At 38.3% G+C, this 24,416-nt stretch overlaps 2 protein-coding genes across 3 annotated transcripts; one reads left to right on the forward strand and one right to left on the reverse strand.

The window, feature by feature from the left end:
- The first annotated feature begins 854 nt into the window (after positions 1–854).
- LOC108074848 (protein FAM107B) lies at positions 855–21,609 on the forward strand. 2 transcript variants are annotated; one of them, XM_017167058.3, is made up of 4 exons: positions 16,163–16,302; positions 16,796–16,907; positions 20,385–20,586; positions 20,653–21,609. In XM_017167058.3, the coding sequence occupies exons 2-4, from the start codon at positions 16,847–16,849 to the stop codon at positions 20,930–20,932; spliced, it is 543 nt and encodes a 180-aa protein (XP_017022547.1). In that variant the 5' UTR covers positions 16,163–16,302; positions 16,796–16,846; the 3' UTR covers positions 20,933–21,609. The 2 variants fall into 2 exon arrangements, with proteins under 2 accessions (XP_017022548.1, XP_017022547.1); XM_017167059.3 differs by lacking the exons at positions 16,163–16,302; positions 16,796–16,907 and adding an exon at positions 855–1,790.
- Positions 21,596–23,592, reverse strand: LOC108074847 (reticulocyte-binding protein homolog 2a). Its single transcript, XM_017167055.3, has 5 exons — positions 22,763–23,592; positions 22,471–22,640; positions 22,313–22,401; positions 21,931–22,242; positions 21,596–21,864 (listed from the first exon to the last, which is right to left on the reverse strand). Exons 1-5 carry the CDS (start codon positions 23,515–23,517, stop codon positions 21,682–21,684), a joined length of 1,509 nt encoding a protein of 502 aa, XP_017022544.1. The 5' UTR covers positions 23,518–23,592; the 3' UTR covers positions 21,596–21,681.
- Positions 23,593–24,416: the final 824 nt, after the last annotated feature.

The raw sequence follows: 24,416 nt of genomic DNA on the forward strand, positions 1-24,416 counted from the left end.
ACATCTACATATAATATACTAAACGGAAAATAATTGATTAATTAAATGTAAAATCAATATTTCATACAAATTTTAATGAACTTTTGAAATACAATTTAACAGTCGGCAAACTTGTGACCATGCCAGAAAACGAAATAGTTTTTTCCTCTTCGCTCGGTATTATGGGGTAATTGGGATTATTAAAAGGGTAATAAATAGTGAAATGGTATTTGGTGTACTTTGTAATCTTATTAAGGGATATAGTCAATATGGGGGAAAAGGCAGAATTCCGCCAAAATAAAATTTTAAATGTCAAACTCAATTAAAAAAAAAAACATTTCAGATGTGAAAATAAAATATTACAAAAATAAATAAAATTTTCTAAAATAAACCTAGAATTCCTGCTACACGCTATTTTCAAATTTTCCCGGCAATCACATGTCGAATATAGCCAAGGCAACGGGAAAAAAGCGGAGCTGCCATCACTGTTTAGGGAAGCCCGGACTTTCGGCTTTTTTTCTGACAAAAAAAACCTGGATTATCCAAAATAAACTGCTAAAAAGAAGCCGAATTTGACGGGAAAAAAGCGGGAATGACATCGCCGAAGCAGCGTTCGGGTTTTTGAGAACATTCTGTTGCTCTCTAGATTCATTCTGTTAAAAGCCCTCTCAATTTGGGAATTCCATAAGCAAAATCTGTTACGCTCTCATTTTAACAGAAAATTCTGTTACGCTCTCACTCTGGGCAATTCCAATCGGAAATTTCTGTTACTCTCATCAGGGTGACCAGATTCGATTTGGGATTTGGAATGGGGTAAGGACTGGTAACACTGTTCGTTCAAAGTGGTATATAAAGTTAATACCAATGTGCAATGCTTTTTACATTGTTTTTAGCGGTCCATGACGTCACATCGTAGCGCTCCACCGCGGAAAAATTGAAAAATTGCGGTCTATACGTCACTCGCGTTGCCAATCGCCCGCTCCGCTTCCACCTTTTGGCGTGAGTTATGCTTAAAAACTTTTGCGCAGTGTAAAGATATTTAATAATGGTACCATAAATTAGTGAAGTTTAATTTCGCGTATACAAAAAACAAAAAGGAAAACGGAAAATCATCGAGGAAAATAACACGAAATGCTAAACGATTGATTTGTAAACAAATGTTATGATTTCCTTTTAAGACAATCACAATTTCCGCTCAGATGCAAAAAGAAATTGCAATCAAGACCGTAAAAGGGCCATAAATCTAGGCAGTAAAATCGGCATTGCAATCTTGAGAAAAATCACAACAAAAACCAAAATAAAGAAAAGACGCCGCAGCTTCCTCGCAATTGTTTTGTTGTTGTTTCGGGTTTCGTCGTGTCTGTGTGTGCCTTGCTGAGTGTGTGTGTGTGTGGCAACAAAGTCAAAGTCGTCGAAGCTGCTGCGAAAAACGAAAAAAAACGTGAAATGCAAATTGGAAAATACAAAATTGCAAAAGAAATAACAACAATAACCGCAATCACAACGCAACAATAACAAAACGGTCTCGCGTGTGTTGAAAAATTGCATTGCAAACTAGCGGAACAACAATAACAACAAAGAGCAAGAAACAAGAAAATTGCGCGCCAAAAGCCAAAGAAACAAAAGGATTGCACACATAAACAAAAACGAAAACAACAACAACAAAGCAGAAGCAGCTGAGCGAGAGGGACAGAGACAGGAGAGACAAGAAAAAATCAAAACATCGAGAGGCTGAAATTCCTGTTTATCTACCACCACCGCCCGCTCCCACGCACAGCCAGCCGAGCAGGACGACACTTGAGGCATTCGTGGTGAGTTTCAGATTTCGAACATTATTTGCTGCCTCTTCTCTCGCATGTGTCCTTCGCCCGTTTGCTCAATGTCCTCCAGCAAACATTTGGCAAAAGTGCAAAAGTCAAGGCCCCCGTTTCAAAGGCTCATTCGCTTTGATTTGACCTTTGGCAAAAAAGTAACCCGCAAAAATATAGATGAAAAAACTCAGAGTTTAACCATCGACAGTTCACTCAGACAGCCCGAGGAGTCCTTGATTTTTATGGGGCACAGTGGTTGTCATATCGTTTTCACTTCTTGCTTGGAATCCTTGAGTGAAAAATTAAAAGGCCAACGGGTTATTCATATATTCTGTAATTTATTTTTATTTAAACAAAGTTGGATCTTTTCAGAGAACCCTTAGTTTTAATGCACAATACAGTGGTATTATGTGATAAATTGAGCTTTTTTTATACAATATAATCCATGAGGAAATGTAGTATTTGAAATGCGCATTATTAAAACAAAGGGTAGTAATGCTGATTAATGCACTGTGACGAAATGTGGAAAAAAAGACGATTGAAAAATAAGCGCTAATGTTGAAAGTAAGTCAGGTAGAAGAAAAGGTACCGATTCCGATTGCCAACAACCCCGAACAAGATTACGTGCCTTCTTTCCTGTCACGGGAATCGGGGTAGCATCGGGTTACCTTGAGAATCGAGAACCTAAAACTCAAATGGCATGTGGCGAATTCAGGAATGCGATTTAGGCATTCAAGCCAGAAGAACCTGGTTTCATAACCGGATTGATGACGTGATCCGTAAAACCGGATTTTCTACAGACAATCGATCCTTCTTTTGTAGTAATTCCATCTCTGCTAGAAATAAACCGGATATAGGATATTAACTGATAAGTAGCTAGAAATTTACCTCTTTAGATATCCTTATTTTGTAAATAATTTTTTTTTTGTAGTAGTATAACATCGTTTATATAATTTTCATAAATACTTGTTGATTAACCGTTAAGGGTGAAAATATAGAGCAAACTGCCGGCACTCCCAAGCCGCAATAATTGGGTTCTCCTTGGAACTACCTAATCTTCATCGAACCCGCTGCCATAAATTCCCAGCCTAATTACCCAGCCATTTTCGCACTTATCCCATTATCTGCTTCACACCACTGTGTCATCGATGACAAGATGTCGAAGACATGACCGTCTGGGACCGAAGACGGCGCTGATAAGCAAACACTTTGTGTCAGCTTTAGTCAGGCCAAGCCCAGAAAACCAATAGAGTGACATAAATAATCGGGGGCAATTACGATTAGAGAGCCACGCTTAAATGTCGCCTCAGGTCCACTGTGCCGCGACCTCGCGGCATCTGCGTCTGCGTTTGCGTCTGCCCGGTAATCAAACGTCTAGACACATTCCGTCCGTCGTTGCAGCTTCTTTAGGCACCAACAGCCAACCACTGCTCCCTGCTCCATCCGCTGCAACAAGCTTGCACCCAAAGTAATCAACCCCATGGCCCCTTAGCAACTGGTTAAAAAAGGGTCCTCTAAGTACAGTAGAATCTCGGTGATCAATGTTATAGGTGGGACAATTATAAAACAAAGTAAGAGATATTTGTGTCTTAGATACATATGTACGATGGACTTTTTAATACTTGTATAAAAAATACTTGATCAGCTTTGGCGCTACAATTTTAATTCGTATACTTAAATTCAATGTTTATTTACAGAGAGGTTCTACTGTATCGGTGGTGTACACAAACAAAACAGTAGACACCAAAAACCCTCGTATATAATCCCGTTTTATTGCACGGCCTCTGAGGCTGTGGGACAGACAGAGAAGAAGAACAAATATGTAAAAGAGAGCCGTATGTATAAAGGTCCTTTTGCATGTTCCCCTCTGGGAAACGAGACCTAACTGCAAGCACTCCACTCAACTCAACGACTCCCAGGCTCAATCATTATGAAAATAGCGCGCTCGTAAATCGTAAATTACAAAACCATGGTTTTATTTGTCAAAATTTGAAACTTATTTGAACAGGCGCCGAGGAAACTTCAGCAGGCCGAAATCGAATTGGGTTTTTGTTTCGCTGCTGTGTTTGTTTCCCGTTCTTTTCGCCTTTGTGTTGTTATTGTGTTGTTGTATTGCGGTGTGCGTGATTAGCATGCCCACTGGTTCTCTCTCACTCTCTTAGAAAGTGTTGGGGATTGGGATCCAGAGCCCTTTTTCTGGCCTTCTCTCCTCTCTTTATCCCCCACACCCTCGCTTGTTTTTCGGGCTTGCTCCACTCATATGCTTATTTGTGAATGCACTGAAAAAATATCTGTATTAATCCTAAATAAAATTAAAGTCTTGTTAAAACTTGTAAAACTACACGAAAAATGTTAAGTTCCCATTAAAATAAATAAAGATATCAACAAAAAATAAGTGAATAGTACAACACACCATCCAACATTAACGTAACGGAAACACATTTCATAAATCTTCTCTTCTAATTATGAAATTAAATGTAAAACATCTAATTTGTTTTCTGTGCACTTGATTTTTACACGCTTCATATTTCACTTGATTTTTATCTATAAATTTCTAATTAGTGGTTATTTTTTGTCCTCTTCGAGCTATTAACCCTCATCCTCGTCACATGGCTGCCCATTTGGGTTGGGTTAATGATTGATAAATTGTCACTGATGAGCTCAGACACAAAAGAAAACCAAAAATATTAACCGCGATTGCATGCTATTAATCTTGGCTTGATTGATGGACCACTCTTAAACCCCTGACACATCAAAATTTGCAATGAAGTGAGCATTTTTGCATGCTCCGCAAATCCCAAATGAAGCAGATGTTTAATATTTAAAATTTGAGCAGATGTCTACTGAAAGAGGTTTAAATTTCTGCGCACAAAACATCTTACTGATACGGCAATCAGAATAAGTGTACTAAACAATACAATTCATTTAATTCATTGCCATGCACAATCTCTGCAAAAAACATACAAGCTTCTAATTTATCGCTTTTGTAGAAGCTTAATTGTTTTAATTGTTTTTTTTTTTTTTGTGTTCGAAATTGCGCTTTACATTTGTTTGCTCAAATAACGATTAGGTCAACTAGAAAGCCTACATACTTATGTAAATGCCAATTGAAAAAACACTTCCATTTCTGGAATTCGCTTCCCATTTGGATTAGATTTGCAAAAAAAAAAAAATAGGCAGCAAGGCCACACAGCCGAGCAATCAAAGTGAAAAAGAATAGGGGGGAAGTGGGTTAAAGCCGACATTACTTTACTCTACATAAATTGTTCAATTACTTTATAACATTGAGAATTTGTGTTATGTATCAATGAAGTATTAGTAATAAATTATATTATTATTTATAACCTGCAATACGATTACAGTTCAACATGAATATCTTAAGAAATTTCAAGATAATAATGTGAAATTTTCTTCTAGTATATTTCACTATAGATGATAACCCATTTAAAGGTAAACCCCAAGCTAACATCACTTGGTTTACCTTGTAAATGTATATACAAGTACATACTTATTGCTATACACTTAAGGTGACCAATGTTTACTTTTCTTGGAGAAAAACAAACCCCGCCGCCATGGATCAGTGCATGGATCCATATTGTATAGGGAATATGTAGGCGCTGGGTGAATGAATGAAAAGTTTTTTTTTTTTTGACTATCAGGGGAGGGGCAATATATAAATGTACGACGCGCGGGTGCAAATAAGGAGGGGCGGCGGAGGCCATGAGCTTGATACGTAATCATCGCACATTTTGTTGCTGAAAATAGTCATTTGTGAATGTTTTGTTGGTTTGTTTGGGTTGCCATGCGACTCCTTATATGGTCATGTTTTTTGTTTGGAGACTATTAAACGCGCGAAAATCGCGAGCTTGATAAGCAGGCTCTGGCTCCTCCAAAAGATATCCCAACTCCTGCACAGATCTGCGGAGAAAGATAGGGAGAGTGGGAACAGGTTTTGGCTCGATCTATAAGAGTGTCAATCACAGGCCAACTTAGCTAACTGGAACCACCATTCGTCTGACTTGAATCTTGTTAAGAAGATTTTTGAAAAATTTTAGAATATAGAGAGAGTTTGCAGTAGTTTTAAAGGTTAATAATATTATATAAATAATTTAAAGCCTGTCTGTGAAATAATCAAGAAAAATACAAATAAATCTATTCAAATATAGTATAAATATCAGAACTATGGTTATCGAATGTTTGATCTACAAGATGATCGGTCTTTGGCAAGTTGGACTGTATGACCAAAAGCGGATGAGCAACTGAGGCGGTTGTAGTCACTGATTGCAATTACGATTCCGGCTTATGCAATTCATCATTATGGCCACAATTTGCCCAAGCGACAACCAACAAAAGCAACAAGCGACCGAACCAACACAGCAACGTAGTGCAATTGAATCGCGTTTGGAAACCCGAGTAACTAAAAACAAAAAAAAATATATAAAAGTGAAAACTTGTTTTCCTTTCTGCGATTATTGTTCGTCCGTCGCCGTTGCTGTTGTTGTTTTCTTGTAGCTTTATTGTTTTATTGTATTATGTGTTGCATTTGACTTTGACTTTTCAACCGCGGCAGTCTTGTTTTTTTCCATCTTCCTCGTATTTTTCACTTTGTTGGCGCCCTCGTCATCGCTCGAAGTCACCGGTGGCAGTCACAGTCACAGTGTGCTCAATCGCATTAAAAAATTATGGAAATTGGTTACACCACGGAGTCGACTTTGATGATGTACTGAGGGCTATCTTCAAGGTCGATCTCTATGGTCACCCTTGCTGATTTTCTGGGTTAGCCAATTAATGTTGTTTCAAGTTACAAGTTTAATGCTAAAGAAGGCTAAAAAATAAATAAACATAAGCTACTTATGTAGATGCCCCTAGCGGTATTATGAAAGAATTAGATGCTCGCAATTCCTGCACCTTTTGATGCAAATGTGTTATTTTGTTATTTCAAAATGTTTTATATTTTAAACGACAGAAAAGTGCACCTGCATTTGAAGTGCATTAAAATTAACACTTGTTCATTAATGGAAAAAATTCAATTATCTTACAGAACGTAATTGACGCAGTTGACTGCAATTCATCTCGCACGGATAACCTTGGGTTGGGGGTGATAATTGCATTAACAGCTGTGGATAGCTTCCATGCTCCAATGTTCCGGGGGCCAGCCACCACCAATAATTTTCTGGATTTCGTTTTTTCTACCCCCTTACGCATTTTAATGTTTATTATGTCTATTTCGCACCCCTTCAAACCACCACCACCCAACGCTTAGCGCCCTCCAAGCTCCCCATTCGAAGTGCAATGACGCGAGGTCTCTTGATGGTGGGGAAACGTTGAAAAGAGCAGAGAGCAGAGAGCAGTAGAGGGTAATATCACAACACAACCCCCCAGAAGTAAGAGATACTGAAAACATTGAGAGCGACACAAAACAAAGAGTCTTTTGCTCAAAAAAACTCGACTTCGCGCTGCACATTTTGATGGTTTCCTGTGAACATTTTTGATATTTCAATGTGAGGAACTTGTTGCATGCGACACAAAAAAGTTGCTTAAGAGCGAGAAAATTGTACAACAAGAGAAACAATCGTCAACCGTAATAAACAAATTTTAAATAATGTTAGGGGAAGGGTAAAATTAAAGAAACAAGATATACAAACGATAAATGAAACCTATTTCTTTGTAATTTTTGCCCGAGTGACGTTAGCGTGCTTGAGATCCCATGCAATTTGGAATTTTAATGGTTCATTGGGAAATATTAAATTGTGACAAATAAAATATTCCTAATTTCGATAACAAATGGTTTTATAAGGTACTTTGCATTACGTTAATTCATTTGGTTTCGATGACCCACAATCTTTTTATAAAATAAATTGTTAAAATTTAAAATTAAAATTTTATATTTTCAATTTCTTTTATAACTTGGCTTACCATTACAAACATTGCTTCCCCCATAAATCTTTTTTGATTAAAGTTGCTTATGCAAATTAGCTTTACTTTCTTTTGATTGGTTCCATTTGATTTCATTCGCTTCTCACATTCGGTTCCGTTTCCGCAACTGATTGATTTGTTTTTGTTGATGTCTTCATGAATTTATCAAACAATATAAATTTCAATTGAGGTTTTTGTTGTTGTTTTTCCTTTTTTTTTTGCGAGTTCAGCTAGGCAAATATTTTTCGCTCCGTCATGGAAGATAAGCGAGTGAAAATAAAAGAGTGAAAGGTTCAAATGCGTGTTTAGAGCTTTTAATTGTTTTTTATTTCAAGCCGGCTGCAATCTGTGTTTTATTTGTTAAGTGCTGCAATTTCTTCAGCGTCTGGCGGCTTACATAAAATTTTTTAACATTTTTTCTTACCTTTTCGAAATGATTATTACTGTCGGCGAGCGCGTGAAATGTGTTTTTTTTTCTCTTTGATTGGCTAATTTGATGTTTGTTGTTGGCCTTTTTTGTTGTTACCTGTTTTCGGCTTGTCAAGGCCATTTTGTTGTAAGGCTCATTTACACGCATTATGATTTAAAATCATTTCTTGTTAAGTCGCCGCTGGCATATTTTTATATATGAATATTTTTTAAAGGAGGTGGGGCTGCATGGAATATCAACTAGTCGCATTTATGACCCATTTCGATAAAACGGCAGCCGTAGCATTCGTATTTAATGGCCCTCAAACTATGTCATAAATGCAGCCATTATTGGTATTCATTTAAAAATCAGATTTTGGATGAAAACAAATACTTGGAGAATGAAATCAGCCAGCAGCAGAGTGATTCTTGGGCTATTTAAAGATGCTTATTCAGAGATTGAGTTATGAAATTATTTATAGCTTTATAGGGGAGGGGATATAGATATATATATAGATATATTATACACTAACAGCTGACTAAAAAACTTAAATTAAAGAGCTTTTAAACATTTCCCTAAAAATACACACGTTTTGTTCTACTATAGCCAATTAGATGTACAATCGTGGACATAAGTATTTTGACACAGATTATGGCTATATTCCAGCGCGTGTCTCTTTGTACTCGTAAAAGTTACGGGATCCATTTCACTTTCCAGTAAGAGATTATATTTAAATCTTTAAAAGAGCAAAAGATGATACTGATCAGTAAATTAACTTCTTTGCTATGTCCCGTGATGTGAGAGATCATACATTTTTGGGTGGACAAAAATATTTTGACATTGCATTCAATTAGCTCTCATTTGTTTCGTGCGCATAAAATACAGTTTATCATTATTTATAACTCCAGCTCATACATTTTTTAGCAGCTTTAATACATTTTTTGTAAATTTTCCTAATTTCTGTACCGTTATTTAATGAAAATATGGGTAAACCACGGCAGCTAAGCCAAATCCAGCAAAACAAAATAGTAATTAAGTACCACCTAGGTATTTCGGTCCAAAACCTCAGCATATTTTATAAAATACCCCGGCAAACAAAATTAACAAACATAAACTGACAATTTCGACGGATAATTTAGTCAGAAAAGGGCCACCATGCAAGACTACGCCTAGACAAGATCGTCTAATCCTTTCAAAATTTAAAGATAATGTCCTTATTATACCAAAAGCAGCTTCAATGGAAGTTCAAAATGATTATGATTTTTAAATTAGTAGAAAAACAGTTGAAAGAAGACTTAAAAAGGCTAACTTTGCTACTTTGTGGCCCGTCAGATACCTTTCATTTCACCTAAAAATAAGTTGAAACGATTAGCCTTTGCCAAATCATTTGTTAACAGCCTCAATCGTTTTGGGAACAAATATTGTGGACCGATGAGAGTCCTTTTGAGTACCATGGTTAAAACAAAGAAATTTACTGCAGATTACCAAAAAATATTCGCAAGAAAGTGCGGCCTAATCGGCTAATCGTTTCAACTCATTTTTAGGTGAAATGACGGGCCACAAAGTAGCAAAGTTAGCCTCTTTAAATAATATTTCAACTGTTTTTCTATTAATTAAAATATCATAATCGTTTTGAACATCCATTGAAGCTGCTTTTGGTATAATAAGGACATTATCTTTAAATTTTGAAAGGATTAGACGACCTTGTCTAGGCGTAGTCTTGCGTGGTCGCCCTTTTCTGACTAAATTATCCGTCGAAATTGTCAGTTTATGTTTGTTAATTTGGTAGTAAATGGTTTGACGGGGTATTTTATAAAATATGCTGAGGTTTTGGACCGAAATACCTAGGTGGTACTTAATTACTATTTTGTTTTGCTGGATTTGGCTTAGCTGCCGTGGTTTACCCATATTTTCATTAAATAACGGTACAGAAATTAGGAAAATTTACAAAAAATGTATTAAAGCTGCTAAAAAATGTATGAGCTGGAGTTATAAATAATGATAAACTGTATTTTATGCGCACGAAACAAATGAGAGCTAATTGAATGCAATGTCAAAATATTTTTGTCCACCCAAAAATGTATGATCTCTCACATCACGGGACATAGCAAAGAAGTTAATTTACTTATCAGTGTCATCTTTTGCTCTTTTAAAGTTTTAAATAGAATCTCTTACTGGAAAGTGAAATGGATCCCGTAACTTGTACGAGTACAAAGAGACACGCGCTGGAATATAGCCATAATCTGTGTCAAAATACTTATGTCCACGATTGTACATACAAATTTCTTAAGGCGCCCTAAACTATACATTTTTATGAGCCCCTATTTAGTACCAATAAAATACATCATATAAACTTGCACCATTTGAACTTAAATGGCTGCATAAAATGTTATGATTTTATTTACAAAGTACAGGCAAAGTTTTAAATTCTGGCCCCATTACAATTGTTTTTTTTTCAGTTTCCAAAATTTGCCATGTGGAAAAAAAGGGGATATTATCGTTTATGATTTTCTTTTTAATTCTACAGATAAGCTAAGAGCTTCTTATCAAGAACTGACGTCTGCTTTTTAATGCTCATTCATGGTCAAATATTTGCCTAAATTTAAACGCTTATCCCCTGAAATAACTTGAGATTACTTAAACCACATCAAAAAGTAACAAATTTCCATAAAGCTCTGAACAAAAAGCAAAAACAAATGAAACGAAGAGCAATCATAAAAATGTTTATTAAATTTATTTCATCTGTTTTGTTGTTGTCGCAGCTATTATTATTCTGACTGATAAGCGTTTTGCACCCGCATGGCTATGGTTCAGAATTTTTCGTTGACTTGATTAGCTCGATGCGGGATTTCGATTACGAAATTCTTTAATGGACTCGCTGCTCAGCGCCCCTCTTTTTTTATATTTAATACCCTCTGATCTTGAGGTCAAAGAGTGTGTATTCCATTTGGGAAGAAATAGAAATTCTTGTTTTCGAATTAAACCATCAAATTATTATATTTCAAAGAATAATTTTTAATTTAATAATATAACAAATTTTATCCAAAGATTTACAGCATACAAATAGTTTTATTTTTGCTTTTAAAACTATCTAGCATCTGAAAATATTCCTTATAAAATTGTACAATTCGTTACGAAAATATCAAAAGATAGTTTTTAGACAACTGAATATAGTTTTATTAGGTATCTTGCGGTCGAACCCATGTACATATTTCTTTTTTCTTGTTCGAACTATAAACGTTTCTGACTCGAGGCAAAAACAAATTTTCTGTTTATTGTACAAAAATTCAGTTTTGTGGTGTGGGGCTGTGGGGCAAATTGTTTGTGTTATTGTTTATGCGGAATGTTGAATTCGGAATGCCACATGTGTGTGCCGAGTTCTGGTTCTGTTTATAAAATACATTTTTGTTCAGTTTTAGAAATGCAGTTTCTGCCTGGGTTCCAACTTCTCGGAACCGCTCCTCTCCCTCTGTTTGGGGCCAAAGTGTTCGTTTTTTCTGACTAGTTCCAGGGAAAGGTCAGTTTTCAGGGAGGTTTCCAGTGAGTTTTTTTTTTTCAGGGAGTTTTTCTCAGTCAGTTTTCCCCACGCTAATTCCCAGTAACCATTTAGTGTCCCGTTCCCAGGTTTTATTTACTGAGGCTTAACTGTTGCGCAATGAAAACTGTTTTCGGACTTTAGTGGACTTTGGCTGGACTTTTGACCGGTTTTTGCTTTTTGTCTTTGGCACTTGTCAAGCCGCTTAGCCAAAATATATAAGTATAAAAAACATTTAAAAAAAAGGGGGGAAAAATGCCAGAAATTAAACTGAAAATTGTTATTAAAAGCGCGTACAACGACGACGAACGATGTCGACGCGGAAAATTAGTGGCTGCGACTTGCGAATGAATGAATGAATGACTGGATGAGTGACTGAAGCGGACAGTTGGCGGGGCTGAGGGATTGAGTGAAAGCCGCCGGTAAGCCACCTTGCAGGTGGGGAATGAAAATGACTGCCTTACATTGCCGAATGCTTTTAAGTTGACCACTTGGACGACTTCCTATGGTTGCATCTCCCGCTGGGTTGATTGACCACAAAAAAATATATATATATATAATGAATATAAAGCCGGGGAGGAGGCGTGGCAGATTAGCTAATTTCATGACTCACCAGCCGGATAATTAGCGATGGGCGTGGGGCACAAACGGCCGACTAAACGTGGCCAATAAATTCTGACACGCCATTAAAATTAAAAGAGGCAAAGAAAAAAAAAACTACAACTTTGATAGAGGCAAATGTTGAAAGAGGAATTTTCAAAGAAAATTTAACATAACTTACTCCATTAGACATCAATTAATAGTATTATATTTAAATTTTTAACCATTATTGGTAGCCACATATAGACTTCTGAGGCATGCAAAACAATAAATATGTAAATATATACATACAACAAATATAATTTATTTAAATTATCAGAAAAACACCACAAAAATTATATTTAAAATACAAATTAAATGTTAACCCCAGCTTGTATCTATATAAACCAATTTTACACAAATAATAACCAATCATAATTTAAAACCATTTTTAACTGTGTAGCTAATAGGGATAGCCTTGCGTGTTGCTTGTTGCCGGCAAACACCAGTCAATGTGGCAAACACAAATAAATAGTAAATATAAAATTTCTATGACTAACACGCGCCTACAACAAGGGAGAAAATAGACAAAAGGGGGCTGCTTTTGGGTGGGTTTATTTAGCTGGAACCAGAAACAATTGGTAATTAGGTTCCGTGACATAATTGTGAGCCAGAAAATAAAAAGCTATTGAACACGTACATCTGGGATGTAATTACTTAAGAAGGAACTTATTGGAAACTTGAAAGATAAGGTTCTTGGAATAATATTTATACAAATAAAATAAATTTCTTGTTTCAGTAAATAAAATAATATCTTAATAAATATGCGATAAAATTCTCTTCTTTTTAAGTTCTATAAAATTAAATAAATGCCAAAGTTTTAGTTTTAGTTTAAGTTACATGAAAATAAATTCCACAATTTTCTTATAATTTAAAATTTATTTACATCTTAAAATGACATGCTTAATTTGCATTTGAATCATTTCCAGACTTGATTTATTTTTATACGATTTCCTACAACTTTTTTCTTTCTAATCCAACGAGGAACCTTTTTATGGTTTTTCATTTCATTACCACAAAAACTTTGTCCACACACAAGTTCTGACCACTAAAGTTTTTCCACAAGAGGAAAACTGCCAAGCTGGTGGAAAAACTTGTAACAGCTAGCCCACGAAAATGTCCAAACATTTGAAGACACACAGTAAAAAGAGTTAAAATTTTTATTGACACATTTAAACTCGAATCAAAATGAAAGAACTTTTTGCTTGAAGCCCAACAAAAGACACAAATTTGCTTTTAGCCAAAACACAAGTTTCGATTGCTGGTTTATTTATTGAACCGTCTTCCTCTGCTCGTTTCCATTTCTGTTATTTTTGGCCTTGTTAAGTAAATATTTACACCAGACATACGCACACTCACTTTTGTGGTAACCAAATAGACGAAACCAACCCCACTGTGTTCTATATATTTCCTTTTTCTTTTTTTGGCTGGCTAGAAGAGATGGTATGAAAAACTCCTACGGAAATTAGCAGAACAACCTCTTAACCCCTGACTACACGCACAGCTGATTTCGTCGCCTGTAAATTAACCCGTAACCAGCCACCAAAAGCACTCAGAGAAAAACACCTGACGAGCGAGCCCCCCCCCCATTCACTAGGAATATACACTGACAGAAGCTTTTATGACTGAGTGCTTAGGCGTGGTGGGGAATTAGGGGGAGGATTTTAGGTTGTTTTTGTTGTTGAAAGAATAGCGATTGTTGTTTGTCGTGACTTCTGCTGCTGCCTTTTGCTGCTATCCTGTTGAAAAATCAGGGAAATCTATTTATTGATGTTTTTCGCACAAGCCCACTGCGCGTGTGACAGAGAGGGCACGAGGGTTCCCCAGGGGTTCGATTCCGGTGCGCGTGACGTCACAGAAAGAGGCGGGTATCGCCGAGCGTGACAGAGAGAGAGAGAAAGAGGCGAAATGCGGAGCTTGCTGCTGGGTTTTGTAAAAGCTTTCAAGGCAAAGTAAAGCTGGGTTGCACTTGGAAAAATCTATATATTTTGTTTAATGATTTAATTTAATTCATTTGCAGTAAATAATAAATCATTTCAGAGAGCATAGAGTGACATTTAAAAAGTAATAAAATTATTAAAATAAGAGAGTCTTAGAACACCTTGCACCTTAAATCAGTAGTCCTGTATCCTGTATTTGTGTAAACAAGGCTATATTATAAAAGATGTTCCCCTAATTAGATTGTATTACTTTCAGTGTACCTTGATAGCTTTCTCACCAAGTGTTCCCGCGCACTTCCATTGTCCTGCTGCCACCCACTAACTACCTCTCCTTCTTCGCCTCTGTCTCTGTCTAATCCTGTTGCCCGTTGTCGTCATAGCTCCTGTTTTGGCGACTCCTGTTGCTCCTGTCTAAAGTGGCAGCCATCGTCTTTTCCTGCTCGCCGGTTGATTTGAGGCGGAGTATTTGAGTTAGAGTTGCTCAATGGCGGGCTCCCTGTTCCGCCCCTTTGTAGCCTCTGTGGGCAGAACCACCCCACTGGTAACCACTCCCGTGTTAACCACTCCCACTAGGAAACCGCCCCTTTTAGTCGGCTGGAGAAATACTGGAGTGGCTGAAACTTCCCCTGCTGTTCTTCGTGGATTTCTTGTTTTTTGGCTTTTTTTTTTCTTTGCTTGCCGGCTAAGAAGTTGGTCTATGTCTTGGGCTGGCGTCTTACAAAAAAGGGGCCGGAAAATGTGTGAAAATGCTGTTGGCTTCCCCGCTATGTTTGTGTTGTGTGTGGAGCGGCCATTTTCTCCATGGAGCCAATTAGCACCAGGCGGCCAGGAAATGGAAGCTGAGGGGCAACCCCAAGCTTAAACTGTTGGCTCTGTCGATTTACCGATTTCTTCCCCAGGAGGAGGCTGTGCCGATGCTCCTCCGAAATTCTCCCGATAGAGAGGAACATAGAGAGAGAGAGAGAGAAAGGCGCAGAGCGCACCAAGCACAGAGCTTCCGGAAAAGCTCCTCTTGCAGGAGGAGGCTGCTGTAGCGCCTACCTCTTTACTCGGTGCTTTGTTATCCTGCACATGTGTGGGATGTCCTTTATTTTTTGCAGGCAGGCAGGAGCGTCGGGTCAAGGCTACCGCCTACCACTGTCAGCCAGCTGCCATGCCAGCTGCCACGCGCAACATGCAACATCCTTGTGCTGGCTTGACTCATAATGCGCCACAAGGAAGGGTATCACAGGTGCATATACTATTCGGTGTGGTTTACCTGAAAGGTTGAAACCATAATTAATATTAAAAATTTCTGACATTTCCCTTTTTAAACGATTTAAAATGTTATTAGTCTCAACATGGTGTTTAAAGTTAGTTTGTAATATGAAATATGAGTGAATTGATTGATTTTAAAACATTGAAAGCTAAAAATACTTTCGAAAACTGAAAAAATAATAATAATAATAACAATACCCCCAAATACTACTAGTATTCCAGCTTCAACTACTTTAATTTACAAATGGATATATTCAGCTTAATGTGCTCTGACTCCTAGGGTTGGGGGTTGATTTTGATTGAGAACAAAGAGCTTTCACTTTCTGAAGAATCTAATCCGTTTTGGCATTAGTTCACCGCTGGCTATACTTTTGTTATTTTTTTTTGTTCTAAGCAGTTGGCTCTGTTCGTGGCTAAAGTACGTATCTGGGTCAGTTGTTTGTTTGGTCGTTTGCTCGGCTTGCATAAGCCCGTCCGGCGGCAGGGAAAACTGCATCCCCAACCCCCATGAACAGCCTCATACCCCGTTTTGGTTAGCTGCTGCAAATGAGGAAGCCTAAAATAGCAGCAGGCCAAACGCGTTACGTGTTGGCGTTGCACTGCACAAACTTGCAGCAGCAGCAGCAGCAGCAATCGATTGAGGGGTCTGGTTACCAACATTTTCCTTCTCTGCTCGCAGTTTTGAGCCGTTTGTCGCGTTGATAAGAACGTCGTGGAAAGCGAAAGTCACACACACACCGAGTTACTAACCAAATAGCACCAATAACCACCAGCTGATTGGGAGAATTCTTATATTAAAATCATTTCTCTTAAACAGTAAATGAAGAAATAAAAAACAAAAACGATTGATTGTTTCTCCACCCCCGCAAAATTTAAACCACAAAAATTACAAAATTTTAAGACCTCTTTACAGTATAGTTGAAAAGAAGAGACATGGTATTTCAATTCGTATTCAGACCCCATCGGAAAAGGAATAAGCATACGAATATTCACAAATATTCGATGCATGGAAGCAAGCCAAATGGAATCGAGTTTATATGGTTGCCCGATTTTTCGGGCAGAAGTATCATGGTGCTTACTATCAGGACGGATGCATTTAGTTTGACTTTCACTTAAATCTAAAAACTATGAAAAAAAAAAACAGATTTATTCCATGTGAATATTTTTTATCTGAACTGTAAACAGGAACTACATCGAATTTAACCCGAAAAATATTGAAAACCTAGCAACAATCGCTTGTTTTTCGTCCCCTTTCAACTTATCCAATATCTTCCAAAAAATTCCCAAAATTTAAACCACATTTTTTAAGTGTATACAAAAAGAGCTAGTTGACCGAAGAAGAGGAGCAAATTTAGCCAAAATGCAGCGTCCCTCGTCGAATATCTCCAGCAACATCATGAACCGCATGTCCGTCTTCGAAAGTAAGTCAAGAAGTCGAGTCCCGGTGAATAATTCATTTGTTTAGTTATTCGCTCATTCACACATTCGTTTACTTATTCATTGCTCTATCATACAGCCTTCTTGTTTGTAGGCAGACAAAAGTCAGTGAAATCGTGGTTATTTCTTTTTGTTTTTTGGCTTTCCACCGACCTGGCTTTCAGCGATTGTGTAAAATGATTAAGTACGGGTAAAAGTGTAAAAAATTCGGCCAGCAACATATCACATGCCATCACATAACATGGACTGATAAGGTTGAAAAGACTCAAAGGTTTGTTCGGGGCTTAATGTTGATTGGGATGTATTTACATGAAAAGGCCGAGAGATTCGTTAGAGAAACTTAAACCTATCTTGAAAGTAAGGAAAACCTAAGTTAAAAACTGTGAAAAATTCCTGTGATGCATTTAAAAGGATTGCAATCTTCAAAATGACATTTATTTGTATTTATTTCTTACTTACCCACATTTGTTATGTGATTTCGAACTTTTTGATGTAAACTAAAATTATTAAACCATATTATAAAAGAGATTCATCCACTAAACCATGAAGTAAATCACTTAGATAATTGAAGTTATGTCGAACTTAAGTACAACTGGATTTATTATAAAAACTCGTTCAATTACTAAAACCTGTATTCGGTTTAAAGAGAGAAATTGAAATTGGAACCCTACTAATGCTTCAATTTCCTTTTTAATAAAATTATAAAATTGTCAAAGGTATAATCATGATATTCAACTCTAACCTGCCTCTTGTGAACAAATATTTTTTGTGTTTTGAGCTAGTTAACCCCGCCATGACAATGGTTTGCATTTAACTGTGCTGTCATGGCTTGTTGGTCCCTTAACCGGTTGCATGGATAGGCTGGAAAACTTTCTTTTGGCGACCGCAGACCCCAAACGAGCCGAGCACTTGATAATAATTCAGAGCTCTTCTACGGGACATCTACTATATCATAAATTGTGTACACACAATGCACTCCAATGTTGTCTTGATTTACGGGCCTTAGACTGGGTCGCCTCCGGTCATTCCGAGTGAAAACAAATTGCATATAATTAGCCCGGTCGGAGTGGGCTGTCTTGGGCTGGGTCTGTGACTGGGACTGGGACTGGGTCTGTGCTCCCTTATGGAGTCGCCTCCATTTATTTCATTTGCGTTAATTTCACACCCTTACCCCTCGACAACCCCGACTCTCTACAAACCCAAAACACATGTGCAGCGCTCATTAACCCACATGGCCTGGCAGCGAGTCGGCAAAAGGGTGTTAAGGCGGGGGTCTGGCCAGTCGAACCACTCGATTGCGCAAGTGAATACTTGTTGGGGCGACGATGGACACCACACCGTAAGTGAAGTGAAGCCTTGTCTGGAATGGATGGCATATACCCAGGGTATTCTACTTGAAAAAGAAGTTTGATTTCCTTATATAAAAAGTTAAATAAGTATTAATTACAAAGGATGCAAGGGATGTATCTCACTTGTTCACTTTTAATAAGAATCATACTTTCATAATAAAGTTAGGTATAATATTATTCTCCCAAGGGTATTTTAAACTTCCACTCCAATCAGTCTCTCCCTTAGGATTTCCTCCATTTCCCTTCATGGTTGCATTGGGTCAATCCAAGCTAAACTTTTTGAAAAATCGCCCGAGACATCGCTGAAAATGTTAATGCAAATTACGAGTGCAGGAGCGTCGCGGCGGCGAATGCAAATTTTCATTTGAAATCGAAGAAGTTAAATCAATCAATGCGGATTTGCATGCGATTTCCGATTGTGCCACATATGGGACATGGGACATGGCACATCTGATGATTAGCATAATGCAGCCAGTGGCTGATAATAAAGCTGGTTTCCTCACTATTGCCGCGGGCCTACAAAAATGTTAAAGGTTTCGATGCTTTTCATGGCCATTAGAGTCGGCCAAACAAGAGGTTTCTGGTTTGGATGCCTTTTCCATTGAATCAACAACCATAATTTGCTGGAATTGTTTGAAATGACTCTGATGAAATTGATTGATTGATTGTCGACCGCGAACTCTGAGCGGAGATGGCAATTAAGGTTGTTTAACCCTCTTGAAGAAGAAGAAACGTTCAGACTCGTGTGAACTACATAGTTTGCCAATGATTTCCTTTGCTTACATATTAATGGTTTTATGCATCTCAAAACCCTTTTTGAGATAAATAATTCAATTCTGTTCCACTTTTCTTTTAGTTTACTGACTCATTGCTTGCATTTACTTAACATTTCTTACCTTAACGTCCCACTTTGTGAGGTACAAGTATATTTATTCGTAAAAGTTTGCTTAAATTCTGCCCACTCAAGTTTTTTAATACATTTTCAGCCGCTGGAAAATCAATGACCTCGTTTGTCAGACTTCATTATGGCCCTTAAATTTATTTAAGGTTCTTCAACCTATTAAACCTTTAATTAAAGTTTATTTTTGTATGACAAATATTGAAACTAAGTGAATTAGCTTTTGTTTTGAACTAATTTTAAAAGCAAGTTTCATTTGATAAATTATATCTAATCTATAAAAATTATCCCCCTTTTTGATGTAGATTATATGTTGGCAATATTCCCTAATGCATCCTCCTACCAAACTATAATTTCTGCCACAATCTGTACCCACTGAACTCTATGAAGCCATTTCAGCAATGTCATTGCCCTTTCAGCGCTATTTCTTTTTTATTTATTTCTGCTCTGTCCCTTATCATCGCCTATTAATCTAGTTTAGGTTTTGGGCTTCGAGCGACTAACTAGTCCGCTGCAAGATGTGGGTTAATATGATGGGTGAACAAAAGAAGTTCGCTGGTGACGGTTCAGTAAAAAATTTACAAAAAGAGCAGCAGCGCCTGAAGAAACCAGAACAAGAAAAAAAAAGAAAAGAAAAAAACTTTACCGCTGACTTGAATCGAGTTCTTTTCTGCCTCTCATAATTTTTTTTACGGTTTTACAGCTGTTGTTGTTTGTTCTTGTTTTTTTGTAATAACAAATTGACAATGACATGAATGAGAAGAAATATTTAACCTTAATAAACGACCAAGACAACAACGTCAAAGCTTTAGACGTCTTTTGTTGGGTTTTCTTGGTGCTCTCGCGATGGTCGCCGTCGTCGTCGGTGTGTGCATTGTTGGGTGGTTAAGGCCCGAACTGATTTGTGAGGGGAAGGCCAAGTGCCAATTAAACTTTGGCACAGTCAACCGAAGGGGACATCCAGCAGAGATACACCGGAAGAAAGAAAATTTGCATAATGTTAGCCTAATCCAGATCAATCTCTTATATCTTGTGATTAAAATCACACTCTTAAACACCAGTTGAGGGTAATATTCATGCATAATCTTATTAGGTTTCCTTTTTTCTCAAGCAATATACATATCTTAAGATCGATCGTTAATTTTGTAACAGTGTAGTGGCAAAGAATGCGAATCCATTCACTTATCGCTGAACTCTTCGCATCTATCTTTCAGATACAGCATTCAGGCAGAGTCAGGCGGAGGTTGAGAACGCGACCGGAACGATGATGTCCATGACCAGCTCCCCACCGGCCACGCCCACCGGGGTTCAGACGGACCAAGATGGCCTCATTCTGCCCAAGAAGCTCATTAATCCCTGCATGGAAAATACCGATCGCAAGGAGTTGCATCGGGAGCTCAAGTTCAATGCCAGAATGTGAGTCGTATTATTATTTTTGTTCTTTAAAGACCGAATCTAATTAAAAATTTGCTTTTATTTCAGTGGCAAAAGCGTGCTTAACCAAAAGTCGGAACTGCAACGGGCCTACGACAAGCAGAAGGAGCGACACGCGGCCGCCGAGCAGCACTCACCGGATGCGGAAATTGTTGGCGGAATTCCGGGCCTAAAAGGAGAGCTCGGTCGTGTGATTATGGAGCGGGCGCAAAAGCACGAGGCGGCGGCCCAGAAGCAGGATCAGGAGGATGCCGAGGAGCGGCAGTACGTGAATCCCGAGTATCTGAACGTGCGGGCCAAGCTCCGCACGGCGCACGCCAACAATTAAGGAGCCACCGCTCCTCGGATACCTGGATGGATGATGCCCAGTCCTCAGCTTGATTAATGATTAATGTTTAATTTTATTAAGGAGACCTAAAACCAAATTGTGTGCGTTGACGGAGCTATATGTGTTTTATGTGTTAATAACTCGTGAGCGGTTTTCATTTTGATATTATGCAAAACTAGTTGGTTATTATAGTTTAACGTTTAACTTTTAGACTAAGCCATTTACCTGTTTAGTTCGTTAGCTCTAGTTACTAATCTAAGGTACAGTTTATTTGCGCTAATTTTCGTTGTGTATAAAACCGTGTGTATAAAGTTTTAGTTTCTAGACGGCGGACCCCGTTCTTCCACAAACAAAGAGAAACGAAACATTAAGGAATATTATGAATCTAGTGTAGTTATCTATATGTATATCCCTAAAATAGAGTGACCGAGGTAATGCTGTAAACAGGGCAATGTGTTAGAGAGTAAGACAGAGAGACAGACAGACAGAACTTGGAGGGAAGATATTGGATCTATATATATATATATTGAACAACTATTTTATGTCAAAGCAAAGAAATTTGAACAGATTACAAAACTATATACAACATATATCTATATACAAATTTAGTTTCTGGAATTAATAAATTTTATTGTAGACAAAGAGTTATCAAAACCGAATAAATACTTTTTATTTCATTTTAGTTTATTTTTATATCTATAGCGTTATTTAAACGTTTCGAATGTGTTAAAGTGCAATGTGTTAAGGAATCAGTCTTCATCGTTGGCCTCTTCTTTGGCCCTCTCCAAGGCCTCTTGCTTGGCCAGTGCCTTGGCCTGTGCTTTTGCCTCCTTTTTGGCTTTAATTAAGTTCAGCTTCTCCTGCTTCTTGGCCTCCTTGGCTTCTGCCTTCTGTCTAGCCAATACTCTGGATGGTCTCTTAGAGGGCCGAGCCTGCAATGATCAAATTTGTTATTAGAATTCGGCCCATTTTGTTTGTCTTTTTAAATTGCAACTCACTGCTGACAAACGGGCCCGTTCTCTCTCCTCCTCCATGGCTATCTTATCGCGAACCTCTTTGATCTTCCTGTGGAACATCTCGACCATATCCATTTGCGCCTTAAGGTCCTCCTTGCACTTGGTCACTCGATTGGTGGTGGCCTGCAGCATATTCTCTGCGGCTTCCATGTCCTCGTCAAAGGTCTCCTGCACTGTATTAATGCGGGTCTTGTACTGTTCGATCAACGTCACATACTTCACTTGGCAGCTCATCCAAACCTTCTCATCCTTGGCCTTCAGCTCGGCCAGTTTTTCCAGCTCATCGGTAAGTACCTAAAAGTAAGAAATAAGAAAATATGTTCAGCAGATCGCATTTCCAGCTATGTGAGTTAAGCATACAAACCTTACAGCGAAGGAAATCTTTATGTTGTCCCTGCTCCACATTATCATAGGCCCAATTAACCTTGTAGCGGGTCTCTATGGGGCTCAGATCTATAAAATAATTTAAATATAAATATATAGAATTATTATACTCGGTAGTAAAATAAGGAAAGCACTTACAATCTATCTGATTTCGCTCCTTTTTAAGGGAACGCTGTTTGGCCACTAATTGGGGATTTTGGATACCAATGATTTTCTTCTTGGAATTCTCTTCCCTTAAGGCATCGTGTTGGGCCATTATGGTTTCATAGGGAACACCAATTACCTTATCTATGTCCACTTGGGTGTCCCTGAATAAATTTATTGCACAAATAATATGAATTAGCATACTTTTAGGTATATTTGTAAGTGATTTCACTTTCGAGTTTAGATTAATTAAGAAGGCATATTCCCTATATCTATGAGCACTCACCGAAGAAGATCCATGAATGCATTTTCCTCGCAGATATCTCTATCCTCGACGATATCATTCAGCAGGGCCTGTACCAGATTGATAAGTTCACCCAAATCTACATAAAACTTGAGATCATCGAGCGTAGCATCCGATTTATTCTTCTCCAAAATGTCCACATAAACGGTGGTCATCTGCTGTTCGAAGCGCTTCAAGTTGTTCTTATAGGACCACACAAAGATGGTGTCATTGGGATTTGTACCCGCCGGTGGGAACTCCCGCATAACATTTAGGATCTCTTGGAGCTGCAGCAGCTGATAGATGATGCACACGTTCCGGAAGTCGGAAATAAGGTTGCCAAACCGCACTTGGAACTTCTCTTTCATCAATAGGGCGGAGTCTCGCTGCTTCTCAGTGAGAATCGACGCCCGTACAGTGCTGCGACCCTCCGTACCTCTTGAACGCGGAGCAACGTTGGTCTTGTACATCTTGGCCCGGAATGCCGTTTCCGAATCCACTTCAGAGCTACTTGATTTCACCTTGTCTAAAGAGCTATGCACCTCCACCTTCTTCTCCAGGACGTAGGGAGAAAGCAGCAGCTTGATAAACTCATCATAGCACATCTCATCCGGTTTCGGCGGCAGCGGGAAGAGGCTGTTGATCTTCTCTATATACTCAGGCAGGGTATAAATCTTGGGTTGCATTTTTGGTCCTCTTAGGACTCCCAAACTAATTTGACTTCCCTTTAAATGTGAGGATTCCTTAAATGACTTCATGTTTATATGTGTTTCTTCTGTGACAAATTATGGACCAATTTAAAAGTATGAGATTGCAATACTGACACTTGTATGTAATGTTGCTATGGTTCTGCCAAGAAAACAACAAAGAAATACAAATAATATTATAACAAACTTGTACCTACATTAATGTCATTGTTTTCTCGCTAACAAGTTTATAATTTAAGGATAAACCTTCATGGTATCCTTTTAGCATTACCAAAACTTCATCAAAGTTAATACAAAGTTAATACAATCAAAATCATCTCTTAACGTGCGCTAGATTTCTTTCTGTATAGCTTTGTTATTATTGTTTATTTAATAGAGTAAACAAACACAAAACGGGTCTACTCTATTATATCTTAATTAAAGGGTGTGCAAGTCACAAGGCGACTAATGCAAATATGTATGTAAATGTTTACACAAAATGCATGTACTCCACAACTCCCACGCTGGCGCACACTCGTTCACTCCACCGCTCATGTGGTGGAGCTCCCACAGTCGCACACTTCCACTCGCACCAGTGGGGCTTGCAGAGGCTCTCTCACTTACTGGCTCTCCCGCTATTGGAGCTGCCTCTCTCCCCCACTGGAGCCCACTGGAAGCTCCCTCTCCCGCTCTTCGACTCTGTCTCGGCTATGTGTAGTAGTAGTAGTAGTAGGCACCGCACATATTCGCTGTTTGCTTTGGGGCTGCTCTGGCTTGCTCGCTTTCTTGCTGGCCAACTCTGGCCGCCTGTTCCAATGTATCGCGTAGAGGGACCTGCCTCAATGTTGCGCGTCGATTTTAGGGAGCCTACACCATAAAAATCGGTGACGCTCCTCCACTTTTTTTGCGCCCTCTCCGTCTATGGCTCGGCCCCTACTTTCCGTCTTTTGCTGTGGAGTTGGGTGGTGTCT

The sequence above is a fragment of the Drosophila kikkawai genome, chromosome 2L (genome assembly GCF_030179895.1).
Source record: "Drosophila kikkawai strain 14028-0561.14 chromosome 2L, DkikHiC1v2, whole genome shotgun sequence".
Taxonomy (NCBI): domain Eukaryota; kingdom Metazoa; phylum Arthropoda; class Insecta; order Diptera; family Drosophilidae; genus Drosophila; species Drosophila kikkawai.

What these genes read in the sequence shown, in the direction of transcription:
- LOC108074847 (XM_017167055.3), bottom strand. Translation starts at nt 23,517, where the DNA reads ATGAAGTCATTTAAGGAATCCTCACATTTAAAGGGAAGTCAAATTAGT. An exon ending in GCATTCATGGATCTTCTTCG is followed by an intron (nt 22,641 to 22,762) that starts GTGAGTGCTCAT and finishes AAATTTATTCAG; the next exon opens with GGACACCCAAGTGGACATAG. An exon ending in AAGATTTCCTTCGCTGTAAG is followed by an intron (nt 22,243 to 22,312) that starts GTTTGTATGCTT and finishes TCTTACTTTTAG; the next exon opens with GTACTTACCGATGAGCTGGA.
- LOC108074848 (XM_017167058.3), top strand. Translation starts at nt 16,847, where the DNA reads ATGCAGCGTCCCTCGTCGAATATCTCCAGCAACATCATGAACCGCATG. An exon ending in CCGCATGTCCGTCTTCGAAA is followed by an intron (nt 16,908 to 20,384) that starts GTAAGTCAAGAA and finishes TCTATCTTTCAG; the next exon opens with ATACAGCATTCAGGCAGAGT. An exon ending in CTCAAGTTCAATGCCAGAAT is followed by an intron (nt 20,587 to 20,652) that starts GTGAGTCGTATT and finishes CTTTTATTTCAG; the next exon opens with TGGCAAAAGCGTGCTTAACC.